At 37.4% G+C, this 18,256-nt stretch overlaps 1 protein-coding gene across 1 annotated transcript in view; it reads right to left on the bottom strand.

Annotated features, from left to right (window-relative positions):
- UNC5C (unc-5 netrin receptor C) overlaps nucleotides 1-18,256 on the bottom strand; it is a 160,807-nt gene that overhangs the window by 41,007 nt on the left and 101,544 nt on the right. Inside the window, exons 8-10 of the mRNA XM_073804679.1 lie at nucleotides 3,950-4,006; nucleotides 1,749-1,940; nucleotides 391-735 (exon numbers count right to left, since the gene is read on the bottom strand). Of these exons, the coding sequence (XP_073660780.1) occupies nucleotides 391-735; nucleotides 1,749-1,940; nucleotides 3,950-4,006 (594 nt within the window). The remainder of the gene's footprint in view (nucleotides 1-390; nucleotides 736-1,748; nucleotides 1,941-3,949; nucleotides 4,007-18,256) is intronic.

Here is an 18,256-nt window from a genome sequence, read left to right as displayed (position 1 = left end):
TTCCTGTAGGAAACTGGAACTGAACCAACTGATATGTTTTCTAATTAATTTGTCCTTTTAAAGCGTGATGACAACAGTGAGGGCTTCTGGCTTAATGTTGCCTTCTGAAGCGCTATTAAAAAGAAGGTCAATGACAGTTCTAAATTATGCCTCAGCAGAAAGCTGTGAGTGTAATATTTCTAGAGGAAGTGTTTTCAGAGTTGGTTGGAGAAAGATAAACGGTTTTGCTGATTTTGACTGAGGTAATGTTTGGTTTACACTGAAAGTAGATTTGGGTTAGACAGGATACATTTAACTTTTCAGGCCTCATGAAAACAAATAATAAAGATTTTGGCACAAGAATAAGTTTTCAAGCTCTGTCTCTGCAATGTAAAGACCTTTAAGAATTACCTGAATTGGGAATGATAAGGTGACCGCCGAGGGAGTTGAAGGTGCCAAACGCAGTGCAGGATGGGTCCGTCTGCCTTGCTAGACTCTGATTCTTCAGGTTGAGGGCCTCATTCTCCAACAAGGATTGGGTCATCTGAGGGGACAGCTTTGATGCAAACTCAGAGAGGTCATCTTGGGGTGTGACAGCCCCTGAGGTATTGTACACTTTGATTTTCAGGTTAGGCAGTGGATCCAGAATCGGAGAGTTGGTCATTGGGATTTTGTCCGAAACATCATGCAAGGCATAAACGGGTCCTCTGTACATGGCTGCAGCTGACGTGAGGTCTGGGGGTACTGCCAGGAGATCTGAGTCAGAAGGAGAAGGAACGTCCATTTGCATTCTTCATTCAGGCAACCTACACTAGCCAGACGCCCCCCCAACACTTTCTGAGCCAAGAGCAAAGCAAGTCAACAAATATTAGCACTGGATAGACTCTAAAATTCTGCTGAGAACAGCACAATTAGATAACTAGGATCTGTTTTATTATTGGCTACAAATAAACAGACAAGTTCATTCTGTATTTCGCCTTGAAGTCTACTTATTGTGTCTATGGTACTTAGTTATTTCAACAAATTGGATTCGTGATCCTCACTAGCTGACTAGGTAACAGCTTCTCCTGTCTATACTGGATTCATCTGTAGACCACTGTATTCATAGAAATACAAGATGTCTTATCAAAAGGAAAAAAAAGGAAACTCAAGAAATCAATCAACCAATCTGTGTACTCTTCAAATAAAAGTTTAAAAGTATGACAGAGAGGGCTTCCCTGGTGGCGCAGTGGTTAAGAATCCGCCTGCCAATGCAGGGGACACAGGCTCAAGCCCTGGGCCGGGAAGATTCCACATGCCGCAAAGCAACCAAGCCCATGTGCCACAACTACTGAGCCTGCGCTTTAGAGCTCATGAGCCACAACTACTGAAGCCCGCACGCCTAGAGTCTGTGCTCCGCAACAAGAGAAGCCACTGCAACGAGAAGCCCGCGCACCGCAACAAAGAGTAGCCCCCGCTCGTCGCAACTAGAGAAAGCCTGCGTGCAGCAACGAAGACCCAACGCGGCCAAAATTAAAATAAATAAATATATTAAAAAAAAAAAGTATGACAGAGCAACCTGTTAGAGAAGGAAAAAAAAAAAGATCTGTGCACCTTGTCAACTCTAATTTGTTATAATCAACAAAACAGACGAAAATCTCTGTCTTCATGGAGTTTACATTCCAGCTGATGTAACTGCATTCCAACCCGGTGATTTCACTGATTTTGAAGACACACAGGGAGGCTGCTTACATGCATAAGTCCAAGTGGGAAGTGCAATGTCAACTGACCTTGCCTTGCTGCCTTGATGTTCACAGGCTGAAAGCCTCCATTGAGTGCAGAAGAGTCAATAATATCAGACTCAAAGTCACGATGATTCTTCCGATACACAAAGAGGGCCACAACTACAGAAATGGCCAGGCACACTATCACAGCTATCACAATGCCAACATACAGAGCAACATCATCTGAATCAGGAGCAGCTAAAGGGGAGAAGGAAACATTGAATTAAATGGTTAGAGAAATTGCCCACAGTACACATAGGTATTGCTATCATTTTTTAAGACATTTATTGCCTTTTTTATAGGTTAATTTCAAAGCTATATAAAACTGTGGTCTTTCAGTAGAAAATTATCTCTGATTTCTTTCTTTTTCTTTCTCACTCTGCATCTATCCACTCACTAATCTATCTTAAACTGGGCAACATAACAGACCATTTATTACAAGGCGTAAAAAGAAACTGGAGCTAAAACCCTCTCAACCCACAGGAAAGAAAAAGTTTATTACTAATTTCAGGTGGAAAAGTTTGGAAGGCAGCTTTGAATTCTCTTATAGTTCTTTATAAACATAAACACTCTATCAGAAACGTCTGGCATGTTCTGAATCTGTATATTTATTGAACCAGAATATTTTTCTAAGTATCATTCCAAGTCACAAATTACCTTCCACAGCACTCTTCTCACTTTCCCCTAAATCAATGAAGGGGTGGGTGGGAACAGTGGAACTAAGCAAAGCAAACATTGGAAGCAAACATGTTGGGTTTGAAAGGTGGGCTTTCAGAAGACCCAGATCTGGGGAGCAGAGGTTAACGCTGATAACTCCAGGCTTTTGCTACAGATTCCGTATTACCTCTGAGAACCCTGAGCTTCTCACGGTTACTTGTCAGAGATTTACATTTGAGCTACTCATTACTGGAATAAAATACAGCTCTATGGTGTACCCAGTAAGATAAAGGCCTGGTTCAGCGATCAGAAAGGTCAGCCTACTCCCCAAAAAGGCAATTAAGCATTTGATTAACATGGTGTGAGGTCAGCTGGGAGGTCTATCTCTGGGTAAGGCAAGAAGAAATCCTGTAAATGTTGCATGTTGCCTTAGTGGCATCAGGACATGCTCTGATCCAACGGCAAATGGTGATAAAAGCTGATCATTTAAAGACAACAAACCGATAAAATGAAACCTTTCCTGAATCCCTCAGACATCTTTGAGTCTCTATCTTTAGTCTTCCGTGACCCACAAAAACTGTCAGCAAAATTAACCAAAGCTGGTCCCGTCACTGTGAAAGGTGATTAAACTGGTACTTCAGATGGTCAAGAACAACCTTCTTATGCTCAATTTTCTACATGTGCATTTTGCAGGAAGGGAATTTTCAGGTTTGTAGGTCCCATGGCTTCCTAAAAGTCACGGAACCACTACTCTCTCCTAAGACTCACAGCCACGTGGTTTATGTGGTGAAATGACTCTTCATTTTGATTGCCACCGGCCCACGTGATCACCCACACTCTCATGTCATGTATCTTCAACACACTAACAGTAAAAGAGAATTCCCTATGGGAAATCATTCCATCTCTTTTAGGATTTTGTGTTTAAATGTACTGTATGTAAAAGAATCCCTTCTTTTTAAACAACTGTCTTTCCCAAAGTTTCTATAATACCTGCTCAAGCATCAATCAAGTCAACATTGACGGATCTTTTCAGGAAACCAGTGACATACCAAGCCCTCCTGGTTGTGTGAGCACTACTTTCAAAGTGCGGACTTCACTCTGCTGCTGGGTTGTATTTGAGGCCCTACAGCAGCATTCTGAACTCTGGTCAGAAAATGTATCTAAATCCTTAATGTTTTACTTTACCAGGCTGTAATTACTTATTCAATATTCGTGATTTCTAAATCAACAGATCTGCATTTTCTCAGCCCTTTTCTTTTGAGCATTTGAACCCTGCCCTTTATTTAGATCCACGTATTTCATGATATGGTTTGTCAGCTACTGGGACTTAAGCTTTGCATGGGAGACTGATAGATTTTAAAGCTGGCAGAGGCTTGAAATGACCCTTTCTTCTTTTCAGCAGTGAAAATCTAATTTGTTTTTCATGTTAGAATATATTAGGCGCCCGCTTCCTGTGTGCACATCTGTGATCCAAAGAAAGGTAAACTTGAACTGGGGACAATAACGTTAAACGATTATTCAGCAACATAAAAACCAAACATCAAACTTACAAGAAAATCCATATTCATTCTGGGTTCTCTGCTCAGTTGAAATAGGATAAATGAAACCTTGAAAAGAAACAAAAAAATGAAACAAAAATGGGAACAAAATCAAATTAATGAGGGAAACAAAATGAGAAGCATGAAAAATGGTTTAATTAAAATAAAAGGAGAAGAAACCTGGGTCCTTTAAAATTCTGGTTCAGAATTATGAGTTTGCATCTCCTGTCTGCTCTGGAGTCTCCCTAAGAATTAATAAGTAGGCAGATTGAATTTCAGAGCCCAAACGGGTCTCGAGTCACTAACTTTGGAGTGCTTAAAGTCCCTCTTTTATTGAGCATAAACTCTAATGGATCTAATTTATTTCAGACATCAAGGGTCATTAGCATAAGGAAAATCTTTTTTCCTTATCCCTGCCATATGCCTTAATTCCCAGGACATATTCAGGAAGGGTCTAAACAGTTTTTTCCTCTTTTATTTAATCATAACAGCTTGCTCTCGGTCTAATAGAACTAAAGAAGGCCTGTCGTCATTGGTCAAAGGTTAAATATCCATTTACAGAGCTGAGTAAGACCACCTCTCCTCCTTCCATCTCAAATCTACCTTTTGGATTTTCAGTTGTTTCTTGTCCCTCCATTTAATAGGAATCCAATAGGTTTTGCCCAGGGACTGAGCAGTTTGTCAATGCAATGGAAACTGGATGCTTTTTACTTGAAATCATTCAAAAATCAATAAGGCCTAGAGGTTAGAAGGTTGTTTATTTTAGGGCTTCAGAGGAATAGTGTAAATTGGGCAAAATAAAAATCTCATCCCAACAGTAAATGCAGAAATAACACTAGCAGTTTTTTTCTTCTTTCTTTTAGTGTATTCCAAGGAGGAAACTGAGGATGATGATGGTGGTGATGATGATGACTGATGATAATAACAATAAATAATAGTAATAATGTGAAGTAGAAGATTGGGAGAAAACATTTTTAAAATGTGGAACGTAAACTTTTTGAAATGAAAATCTGTGGAAAAATTTAAAGTATCACATAGCTGGCACCCACGGTTTCCTAATATTTAACATTCTGTAACATATGAATTAATCAAATGACACAGCACCATTTGGATTAATGGAATGAAGAGGAATAAAAGCCAGGTGAATTAAACTTTCCGAGTAATACTCAAGGGCAAAAAATGTAGAGAAACTGCAAGAATCACAATTAATTGGTTCAAAATTAAAGGCCTCTAATGCTTTAACACTACAGGTAACTCTAAATCGTGCCTTATGTAGATCTTCCGTAATTTGCTGAACACGCAGTTCTCACAAGCTATTTACCTATTTTGGGGAACTAATTCGGGAAAAACATGCAGTGCTACCTTAATGAAAGAGAGGTTTGCTGTAGCACAGACAGGTTTGCTCTCAATTAATTTTTAATGATTTATTTTAGAGCAATGATTGCAACCTCCTACTCAGTTTTATAAATATTATATTCCTTGTTCCAGTTGTCTGAGTCCATGTATTAGGTTTGATTTTCATTTTTAAACACTTCTGTCTGGGAATAACCTTTTTCCATTTGTATTCTGTGAACTCAATAAAAGGACATCTGGGACATACACAGGCACAAGAAAAAAGGTTATTTTTGAAACCCAAAGACTTAAGACAATATAATTTCACTGCTAGTACAGGGACCAGATAAGTGATGTCATTGTTGTAGGGGTGATTTTAAGCGGAAGGATGTCAAAAGATTTTTCTTCTTTTGTTTTCCTTTGCACGTGAGAGGGCCCAGAAACAAGCGTCAAATAGGGTATTTGGGGATGGTCTGATGTTCACCATGAAAATTTTGATAAGAATCAGGGTGGGCCTGCTGGAGTAAGCAGAAGAGCTGTATCTTGTAAAGGCAGAAGCCGATCTCCAGAGAGATAGGTCTGAAATTTCATGCTGTGAAGCAGTTCTGGGTTCTCCTTGGCTTTCATCTCTACTTCCCAACATAATCCCGGCTCTTGACAGGCAGATCAAGGAATAATAAAAAGGAAATTTATAATCTCTACTTTCCCATGTTTCTGTAGATCTGGACCACTCAATAAATACTTTTGTGCCTTGTGGTAATTTATCTGAGACTTCTATTTCCAGGCACAGAACTGGAATCTATTCATTCGTTCGTTCATTCATTCACCTAACAAATACTCTTGAACCCTATTACTACATGCTGGGTTCTATTTTAGGCATAGGGGCACAATGACAAACAAGATGGGAAAAGTCACTGCTTTCATTCTTAACAAAGTAAACAAGTAAACAAAATTATCAAGGTCATTTCAAATGCCAAAAAAGTCCTCTTGGAAAATAAAAAACAAATGTAATGTGATTGGAGATTAAAAAATGACCAACTTAGGGAATCAGGGAAGAATTTTCTGTTGAAATGAAATTTAAACTGAAGCTTGCACAAGGAGAAAGAATCAGCCAAGTAAAGATCTGGAGGGAACAATGTTCCATGAAGAGGGACAGTGGATGCAAAATTCCTGACATAAAAACGAAGCAGGGCTTCCCTGGCGGCGCCGTGGTAGAGAGTCTGCCTGCCGATGCAGGGGACACGGGTTCGTGCCCCGGTCCAGGAGGAGCCCACATGCCGCAGAGCGGCTGGGCCCGTGAGCCATGGCCGCTGAGCCTGTGCTCCGCAACGGGAGAGGCCACAACAGTGAGAGGCCCGCGTACCGCAAAAAAATAAATAAATAAAACGAAGCAGTCGGATGGTAGTGAGTGAAAGGAAGGAGGAAAGGGGTAGGCTCAGAGTGGGTAGCAGCCAGATCTTGTAGGCCTGGTGGTCCACCAGGAGGAGTTTCAATTTTATTCTAACTGAAATGCAAATCCTGTCATCAGACGTAATGCTGAAAAGATCACTTTGGGCAGCGAAGTGACAGGATTTTATGGATGGTTTCTACAAAACTTGGCCTGGGAGATGTCTATCAATAGGTGTATCAATATATTTAATGAAGTGTTTGCATGTGCAAGGTTCCTCTAAAACTAAAAAAAAAAAAAAAGTCTATTAGTTATTTCTCACGGCTAATAGTGACCAATCTAGCCACACTGTTATTTTCCTACATGGGAAAATTTAAAACAGACAAGTATTAAGTACACTCACCAATGTGGTTCAACACCCCAATTTACTCTGTTAAAGAAACACTGATAAAGAGTTTTGGAAGGCAACTCTGTAAAACTTTTTCCATCCTTTTCAAAACCCTTCTGCAACTACACAACTAAAACATCCCTTAGGAAGCTGGGTATCAGAATAGAAGGGGATTACTGTTCTATCCCCCAAATGAGGGGAATTCAGAATCACTTTCTAGAGTTTGTTTTTATACTTCTCCATCTGATCCGTCTTTCACGGAACAACAGGGAACAATTTCTTCAGTTAATGAGGTGATCCTGTTGAGAGCAGTCCTAGCAATAATGAAAAATCGCATCTCTGGCAGAACACAGTGCAAAATAATTGTTTTTAGTGTCACTATCAACAGCCTGGTTCATAAGTTAGGGATTTCAGTTAACTTTCCTCCTACTTGAAAGGCAGGTCAATTGAAAAAGCACCTCAGCTATTGGCCAAGGCAGTGAAACTGAGTTTTTCAATCTCATGGACTTCAGTTTGAATCCTAGCCCTGTCAGTTCCTTAACTATGAGAGCTTGGTCAAACTAAATACTTCATTTCTCTAAGCCTCAGTTTTCTAATCTGTGTAAGGGATTATAAATATGCACTTCCATATAGTTGTGGAAAGGATAAATGAGATTTATAAAGTGCTGGTGCACTGAAAGCAGTCAGTGACAACCATATCAATATCATTATGATGCACATTATAAGGACACTAAGACGATGGCTCTTAAGAGCAGTAGAGTTGACACAGCCTATTATTCAATAAAATCAGTAGGAAATTTGTTTGATTTTCAGGATTCCTAGTTATGACAGAGACAAGGAGCCCAGTTTTTCTGAAAAGCCACAAAAAATAGCTTTCTTTTAAGTACTGTCTACTCGTTCACCCTCTCCTTTTAAAGAGGTTTATTCCTGGCCTTTGTGGCTTCTGGCAAAGATACAAGGGCATGTTTCAGAAGCAAATTTCCAAGGCCAGAGAGCAACTTGATACTAAAATGACTTCTCAGCCAGAGGTGGTGCCACTTCTAAATGGGGTGTTTGGAAATAGGGCAGAAGAGGTGCTTTTGCTTCTCATAATGATTAGGGGGTTGTTTGAGGCATTTGGTGAGTGAGGGCCAAGGATACTAAATGTCCTGCAATGGGAGGAACAGTCTTGCCATGGAAGAATCGTCTGGAACAAAATGTACCTCCATTGATAACAACTTTCCAAAATCACCTCCCATGGACTGACAGAAGGAGCACAGAACAATAGTGGGTTGTTCTTAAATAGTTGGTGAAATGCTTCTTATGCTAAGCCATGTCATAATTGCTCAAAACATCTGTTTAAGAGATTATCCAGTTCAACTTTTATTCAGACGAGGAGAATCAGTCCCCAAAACGGGAAGTGATATTTTCAAGTTAAGGAAAGTGCTGAGACTCAAAGTTGGTTTCCATCCTCCTGTGAGTAAAGCTGACAGTGCAGGTTTTGCACTGTCCAGCTCTGGGAGGCCCTGTTCACGGTTGTGTCCACCGTGGATCTGGACTGTTAATGTAACAATGTTGCGGCTGACGGTAGTTAAATGACTTGAGGAAGGAATGACTTTCCTAATTTTCACCAAGTCATCCTTTAGACTAGAGATGGGGTTTGCCCATATTTTTCAGCTGATGTTCAACAGTTATAAAAGATGAGAGCCCATCCCAAGCATCTTAAAAAGGAAAGTGAGCCTTCCTTGGTTTTGTACAGCAGCAAGTAATATCAAGTTATCCTTAAGTACATGGCTCTTAATTGTGCCATGTCTGAATATAGCCTGTTTGGTGGGTCTGTATTTGGGAAATCTCAGGAACACCACCAGGAACTATATGCAAATCTTCATTTCCCTAATAAACACCAACTAGATATTTCTAGTCTTAAATTTTCTTGTCATGCAATACGAATAATAGACAATAGTAAAAATGATGATTTTATGACTAAATTTTTAAAAGATAATGCAAACTGTTTTTATGCCATAAGTAGTGTTTTAATAGAAAAGTTATCAAGCAAATATGCCGATGTGAGACACGTTAGAACTTCCAAGCATCACTAGCCAGGTTTAAATTCCTCAAAACCAAGTCTATGCCCTTACTAACTCGCAAACCCCCAGGATGTTACAGTTAAAATAGATCATTTTTAGAATTCCCTCTTCTAACCCCTCTGTACCTGCAGACAGAGGAGCCAGAGCACAGAGCAATGAAGGGACTTGCCTCACATCACAAAGCTGGTGAAACAGCAAAGCGAGGGACAGATCCCAGCTCTTAGGCTACAGCCCCGTCATTTTTATACGTATTGTCTAATGAATAGATTTGAATGAGGAGAAACAAGGAAATAATAGAAAAGGGCTTGATATGTTCATGGCTTAATTTGCAATTCAGTTATTGAATGAGGTAATGCTAATTATTTAGACTAGAAAATAACCTCTCCATTTGAAATGTTATCATTGATACCCATGAGAAAGTTAAAACAGAGATTTTCGCCCTTAAATAAAACAACGTCTAAATAGTGTCTTCTGTTGCAAGTGTGGGGTAAGCAAAGAGGTGTACCAGACTTGGGCATCTCTACTCTAATGTAATTGGAGAGCCGTGCTAGAATGATGTAGTTGTTAATGTATGATAATCACTTTGTATTTGGCACAGAACCTACCATAAATGTAAATATTTAAAAGAGAAACATTGTTTCCCTCAAAAATGATGCCAACAGGAAAAAAAGGAATAAACATCAAAAATTGAAAGGACACTACACATAAGAAGAAAATCACATTTTAAAGCAATGAAAGCACATTGAAAGCTGATCACCACTTGCTTTCAGCCTCCAAGAGCCCACATGGAAAAAGGCTTATTTCAAAATGAGACAGATGTGGGTTCATATACTGGCTCTTATACTAACTTGTGGATGCTGGTGGGCTCTTTCAATTTTATGCCTCGGTTCCTTCCTTACCAAGATAGAGCTATTATTAGCGGGATATCCAAAGTTCTGTTTGTAAGATTATTTTTTGTACCTTTTGAGTTTTATTAAGTTGAACTCAGGTCAATTTTGCTTCAGTTTTGCCACGTCTAACATAGTACATCGGAGTTAGAAGCAATTAATGCCAGGGCCTTAAGTCATTATATTAGGTGGAAAGTGAATAAAATTAAAATTCCATCTGCAATTCCTTTAAACTAAAATATATATATGATACAGTAATTTTTACACTCTCTAGAGTTTGAGAACCATTGAGCCAGATTTAAGAGAGACATAAAAGGAAAGTCTTTATGTAGCCGTCTTGGAATTAACTCTGTCTTTAGATTAGCTATCAAGTTTGTAGCCAAAAGGAAGATGGGTGGAGTTTTTTTTACGGTGTTCCTGCTTGCCTTCAAGGTTACTTATTATATTTCAATATGGAGCTGTGTCTATGGCCTTAATACATGTAGACAGATTTTATGATATTGTGAGGATTAAATAAAATAGATGCTGAATTCATATCTCATATGGGGAGTAGTATATAAATTATGAATATGACATAACTCAATTCTAATTTATAAAAGCATTAAGTGTGTTCTGTAAAAGTCCTTGTTTTTAAATCATCAAGCTTTTGGTTAGTTTTAGAATATTTATCTATCTGAAGTACAATAGGCCACTTCAGAAGATCTGTCCTCACTTTTATGACCCTAGCATTAGAAGAATCTCTCTTCTCCATGGATTTTCCTCTCTCCTTGACCTGGCTGCTTGGTCTTTCATTTTGCCAGTGACCTTACACCAAGCCAACATATGTGACTTTTCTCATTCCAATTACATTTCTTCTGATGCAAATGTTCTCATTAAAAACCTCAAGGGCTATTCAAAATAAACATGACCAGATTTTTTTTTTCTTTTAGGTTGGTTCTTATCTAACCAGCCCATCAGGACTGCACTAATGATGTCAAAGGTCAGGTCTGTCAAAGACCCTCACAGTCATTTATTATAATTTACCACTCTTCTGAGGGTTTATTTATTGACAAGGGCTTAAGGAACTCCAAATAAATGAATACATAAATCCTAGGACATGACAACAAAAATTGAAAAGAACATTTGCGTATCACTGATGTCAGTTATCTAAATTGCCACGGTAATTTGTGCTCCAGCTTTCACAGGACAGTGGGCCATGCTTCACTAACTGATCCACAGCCCTGTTCCTAACATTGACAACCACACCCTTCTGAAAGTGAACAGCAGGGAATGGACATCTCAAATATAAACCCCTTATCTCGTGACCCACAGACGGTGACAAATAAATGTCTGAAATTTAATCCAACAGTTGAGTAAAATCAAACCCACAGATCAGCTGCCCAAGCGTTTTCAGTGCAGTATTTTCTATTCCCATCAACGCTCCTTCAGAAAAAGGATAAATTATTAAATCCAAAGGCAGTGATAAATAAATCCATAGTATTAAAGACATCTGATAGAAAAAGTAAAGTGATGAAAAGTCCTGAAGTAAAGAGGCCAATTCCTAGCATACATCACCCTATCTGCTGGGTTTTTAGGCAAAAAGAAAACAAGCAAAAGCGCTGGCCTGCCCCTATGTAATCTTGAAGGAGTCCTAGCTTTGCTGCAGTTGTCAAAGGTGGTACCCTTCTTAATCCCCTTGGAGTTTACTTTGCATCCTGGAAGCTGAAGACTTTGCATTTGTCCTCTCACACCAATCTGTTTGGGGCTCCCTAGGTGTTCAGCAGGTTTCTGCGGGCTAAAGTTCCTAACCACATCCGTGCTTTCAAAATCAGGAAAATGTTTTACCAGAAAGGAAAAAATGAAAAAGTAAACCACACTCATTATACCGGAGACAGCAGAGCACTGTGTTGGGCAGCCAGTCCACGGACAGAATATTTATTTGCCAGCTGGGACACTACGCATATCAAGGACTATACAAACACAGCTATGACATCAACTTCTTCCAAACTATAGATAAAAGCACTCACTGTCTGACACTCACAATTATGCTTTCCTATCAAACTGCTGTGTTGACAAGAATTTCACTGGAAACTGACTAACGCCTTCTCAAACGCCTACCATAGCGGTGATAAACGCACCAGGCTAAAGTGAAGAGCAGCCTATTTGTAAAGTAAATTACTTCCTCACATTAAATGCACCTGGGATTCTGGGGGCCCTGGTATGCAGTGTGTCCAGACTACAATTCACACACAGAGTTCTGCCACTTCGTCTGTAAGTGAGAATTAATGGAAGAGCAGGGTGACCTGTAAATTTTTTAATGAGTAGAAAGTGCTAAATTTGCAGACTGCATAACATTTTAATTTCCCAAAGTCAGGCAGTTCACTGATGCAGGCACAATTCTAGGCAGTTCTTGTTTGTAAATTGCAATTTCTAATTTGTCTACTGTGGCATAAACCCTCTTCAGCAAGAAGGAGTAATTCTAAATTCAGATTTGAACTCTTACGTATCTCTATGTGAGACTCCAATCTTCAAATGGGATTAAAAACCAAAGTCTGTAGGAAGAGCTGCGGTAACGTAATAATCTACTTGAGTGTATTCATAAGTATAAGTATATACATAAGTATATACCAGAAATATGTACCATTTCTGGACCAAACCACATATATAGTCCTTAGGTTGCTATTTTCAAAAGTAAGAGGTAAGCATGGATTAAACCATTATATGCCAACCATAACAGAGCAGATCTTACTACAAATTCATTAGAAAGATTATAAAAGTTAAAAGTTATCAGGTCTTGGTAATACAGTCGTATTTCAACATAAATGGTAAATACGCTTATTGGCTTAGCAGTTTGGGGGATTGTCTTAAGTGCTTTTTTTTATTCTCTTGTACCTCTTTCTGTGTCTAGTGTGTCCGCTCTCTTTCTCCCCTAAACCATTTTATGCAAATCCTATTTCAAAACCATATGGCAAGAACTGGAGCTACTTTCATATAATCTTAGAGATGATATAAAGAAACCTAAATGGGTACGCAGCACAAGAGACCTTCCATTACTGCCTTCTGAATAAGATACACTATTCTATAGTATTGTTAAGTAAAAAACGGTCTTATCTATTATTAATGTTAACTTTCTTGTATCCAAGATACCAGACATGTGTGCTTATTTTCAGTAGTGAAAAACACACTCCAAGTCATTTACCCTTTCTTGTTCAATGCAATCCGTATCTCTTAGCATACCTAAGAACTCCAATATTAAATTTTGTTTTCTAATTAGCAATGTGCTTATAAACCAATAATGCCCAACTTCTTTCTGGTATATTAAGTGACGCTTAACAGTTTTTAATTATCCTTTAACAATGTATTCTAGTGAAATAACACCAATTCCTGGAAGTTCTTAATTTGAAAGTGGTGTCTCCAGTGTAAGTACTTTTCCAGACCACTGAAGATATACCCAGTGTAATATATACATGATACATGTTATACTTCAATAACTAATGTGTTTGGACAGCTTAAAAATTTAGTGGAGCTTCTGAAATTGCTTAAAGACCATGACCTTTTTTCACAAATGAAATTATATAGCATCACATAATGAATCCAATTTACTAAAGAGTTTAAGAATAAGTATGGTTGCAAGGACAGAGTGATATGTATATGATAAGCAACTAGGAAATAATGCAAAACTGTAATTCAGTTCCAAATCCCCATGTCTTCACAATCCTTTTGTATATGTACTTGGTTTACTGGCTATAAGTAACTCTTGCCACCAAGGATTTTATACAACTAGGATTTTATACAAGTATTTTATGCAATTACTTTTTATGTAACCTAATCTAAATCTAATCTAATTTGAATCAATGTGACCAAATTCCCAGGACAGATCAGTGATATTACTACAACTCAAATAACGAAATGAGACTCCTGTTTCCAAGATCATGCAGTTGTTCTAGCCAATCCTCAACACTCCTTTTTAAAAAGTCATTTACAATTATAAGCATAATGAAATACTAAAGAATATTGAGAATTGAAAGCATATTGAAAAAGAAAAAAATTACCTGTAATCTCACTAGCGTAAATAAATAAATTTCATTCATCTTTTTCCCTAAGCTTACTTTTATATAGTTATGACTGAATGCATACATAAATCCATATTCTGCTTTTCCATGTTAAACCACCATAAATATTTTAGTGGCTATATGATATTCCACCTTATGGAAATAGCATTTATTACTTAATCATTGCTCTAGTATTGGACTTTTGTGTTTTTTACAATAAACTTACAAAGAATATGAACGTATTTGGCACATATATTTTAGGTATTCATGTTAATTACTTAAAACTTATTCACTGATACAGGATTCTTGGATCAAAGGAGAGGAATAATTTTAAAGCTCTTAACTCATATTGTCAAACTGCTTCCTCAAATAATCACAAAAATTTGTGTTCCCATTTGCAAAATACAAGAGATTCTACTTTAGTGCACATTTGCTAACATTTAGCATTATTATATCTTTAAAATATTGAATAATTTTGTAAATAAATAACCTCGAAGTCTTTTGGTTAAAAACTTCAGTTGGCATTGAGGAAATATCTGTATTTTTAAGATGTCTTACACAAAAAATTTGGTAAACAATTTAGAAAACTTTTAATTATCCAACAAAAAATTAAATATTCTAGGAGCTTCCCTGGTGGCGCAGTGGTTGAGGGTCCGCCTGCCGATGCAGGGGACGTGGGTTCGAGCCCCGGTCCAGGAAGATCCCACATGCCGCAGAGCCACTGGGCCCGTGAGCCATGGCCGCTGAGCCTGCGCGTCCAGAGCCTGTGCTCCGCAGTGGGAGAGGCCACAGCAGTGAGAGGCCCACGTACCGCAAAAAAAAAGAAAAAAAAATTAAACATTCTAAAAACTATAAAGTCTAAGGGAAAAAAAGTATCTAAATTAAAACTATGAGCAAAACCAATCTCTGTGTTACTTAGGCAAAATGGGAAATGGAATTAAGAATGGCCCAATTAGATAGTCAAAGCCATTAATTGGACATTTTAAAATAAAGATAGAACTACACTGTAAGTTCCATTTCTTAACTTTCAATATTTCTCTATAATTGTGATTTAAGTATGTCTCTCATAAACAATGTAAAACTGGATTTTTCCTGTAATTTTGAATTTCCTTTAACAGGTAAATTTAATTCATTTACATTATTATCCTTGATATATGATAATCCCTAATATATACCATCTTATTTGTTTTCATTTAACTATACTTTTTCTTTCCTTTTTGCTCCTTTTCTGCCCTTAAAAATCTTATTTTGAATTTATATATTCAACCTTTATGTGTGTAGTCAGTCTTAACATTTTAATTGGGACACTTGAATCAGTAAAGCTTAACACAAGTAGTATTACTGTTCTTTTCCTGAACAACACTCAAAAATTAGAACATTTTTAACTTAGATTACACCTTCCCATATTCTGTGTTAATGCCATTTATAGTTCCATTTTATTTTTAACTGCCCCTTAACTGGTCCCTCAATTTTTTAAAGAATCGATTTTCATATTTTTAGTAGTTTATTCATTAAGAGTTTGTGAGTAGTAAGCTCTAATCTTGATTATCTCAGAAACTTTAAACTTTGCTCTCTTGAATAACAAAAGTGGGACTTTTTCATTCTATCTTCCATGTGTTTTAACCTACCTTTTATATAATCACTCATCTATCTTTCCTCCTTGTATTCTGAAAAGTTTCATGAGATCTACATTCCAGTTTACCAATTTTCTCTTCAGCTTTATCTAAAGCTGTCTCTGATCTGATCTGATGTTTAATTTTCCATTGAGTTCTAACTTTCAATGGATCACATTCCATTTGATTTTTCCCCAAATCTGTCTGTCCTCTTTATAATATTCTTCTCTTTCATTTGTGCTTATATTCCTTTTAAAAATAGTCTGTCTTTTAATTTTTATTTTATAGCCTCACTCAGATTGCTGTAGGAGTCCATGTTATTAAAGTACTAACTCACCTATTTATTATGTTGCCAACTCTCTCTTACAGCAGACTATTCCCTTGGGTGATACAAAACTTTATGTTGTAAATTCATTTTCAGGAGTGGGCTATCTTTATCATAGACCAATGCACTTGGGTTGTGAAAAGAACTCTAGAAAATGGCTTGCTGTTCACTTCCGCTGGTACCCCAGTTTTACTAACTTTATAAACTGCACATACTTTGCTTTTTGTTCCCTGTACTGTATCTTAGACTCCATACCCAGAACTGGGTGTCGGAGTGTGGTTTTATCACAGGTTTAAGTGAAGACTTCATTTTTCTCTTCTCTACCGTGAATTTTCCTGTAGCTTTGCTGGGCTGATGGGTAAAAAATTTCTAGTTATTTTTCATGGTGAGAGCAGCCATTTATGAGACCCAGTTTTATTCAAGGTTCTGGCTTTCAACTCTCAGCCTCAGAACTGAAATCCTAAAGCCTAATCCCTAGGACTTACATCCATGTCTAATGCTCCTCTTGGTTATTCTGGTGTCCACTCACAGAGGTATACTTCTCTAGATTTGAGTTCCTACTTCATTTCTGCCACTTGAGGATTTCTCTTTCTTTTGAGCTTGATATGCCCCCTCTCTCTCTCTCTCTCTCTCTCTCTCACACACACACACACACACACACACACTCCAAATGTGTGTATGTCTTTTAAGTATAAACATTTTATCCAATATTTCTACATATTTTGAGTCAAAGGTATTTATAATGAGAGAAATGGCTAAGGAAGAAATATGTCTGAATATTATTTTGAACAAATTAGTGAATAAACACTGAAGCAATATTTTCTATATATTTCACATTGTATTGCTCTTAAGTACCAATCTGACTTTTAAAATATACTACACTGTGTTATCTACGTAACTCTGAATTCTACTGACATCCATTATGAATTCCAAATTTCTCCTTCCTAGCAGTATATCTACATTTATATCCAAATCATTTGTAGACAATTATGAGTAGATTCAGAGGTTGTACTGCCTCCCTAGTCCAATGGTAAGTAGGCTAGCTTTACTTTGAGATAAATAGCTCTTTATCAGTATTGCAATATTATCAGTGCATTGAAGACACTAATTTTCCTAAAGTACATAAACATTAAATGATAACTCCTAATTGTCAACTGCAAGTTTCTAGCTCTTTTCTACTCCCATTCTTTTTCTTAATGCAGACCATGTCCCTCTTACAAGTTTGGTACTTACACTATCAGAAAGCCTTTTGTTTTCCAAAATAAGGACCAAGAACATTATCATTTCTTTGCAAAACTTTGTCAGCAATACTATGCCAGAAACACCCAGCTTACTGGTAAACAGAAACTATAGCTTTCACTGTAAAATACTATAATCATTCAGTGCAACAGTATCTGAGGTTTTTATCACTGAGGAAATCAATAATAGCACAAACTACAGTTCTCCTTTGCACTAGAGTAGATACAGCAGGGCAGATGAAAGAGTTTATTGACCTAGTAGAGACTGTTACTACAGCAAATCAGAATTATGAAAGGAAACAGCTTTTTAACTAATTAATTCAAACACCCAAATGTTCCAGGCTAATAGGAGACTTGATAAATAAACAAATAACACCTCTTGTAGCCTCATTTCCTTTCCTTACTTACACACACACCTCATGCCATCATTATTGGTAAACATCCAATCATTAGAAAAAATTCTATTAATGCTGTAAGAAATCGGCTAGATGCTAAGGGGATGCTATGTCATGAAAGTCTTAACTTGAATATTTCATGCTTGTATTTGACAAATGTCATAATTTATAATGTGTCATTTGTGTAAGTAATAAAAGGCCCAATGTTCCATCTTGCAGCATTGTACTCCTTGTTAAATATGTTGCTTTAGGAATTTAAAATTATGCACAATAGAAACAGTAGGCATTAAATCACCCAAAGTTGAAAAGTATAATATTGAGAAAGGGAGTGACAGAGAGAAACTTCAAATATTGCTACTTTCAATCACATGAATCAATTTGCTCAGCACTACAAGAATACTAAATTATAAAAATGTTAAAAAATAACTTGTGTATGGTATGTTTTCATTTTAATCGTCAACTCAGACTAACACCAAGAGGAACAAACCCTGGATCTCTGGATAAATGGTTAGTAAAAGAGCTGTATGCTTTTCATTCTGTGTTTCTGGTACAAACTCAGATGCACAGCAGTCGTTCCCAAATCACAACCAGAAGCTATGCTTTACACCCAGCTGCAGTCTGTTCTCAAAGAATACCATGTACCGTGGACAGAAAAAT

The sequence above is a fragment of the Tursiops truncatus genome, chromosome 5 (assembly GCF_011762595.2).
Source record: "Tursiops truncatus isolate mTurTru1 chromosome 5, mTurTru1.mat.Y, whole genome shotgun sequence".
NCBI lineage: Eukaryota > Metazoa > Chordata > Mammalia > Artiodactyla > Delphinidae > Tursiops > Tursiops truncatus.
Note: the sequence above shows the minus strand (reverse complement) of the source record. Positions and strands in the feature narration are given on the sequence as shown.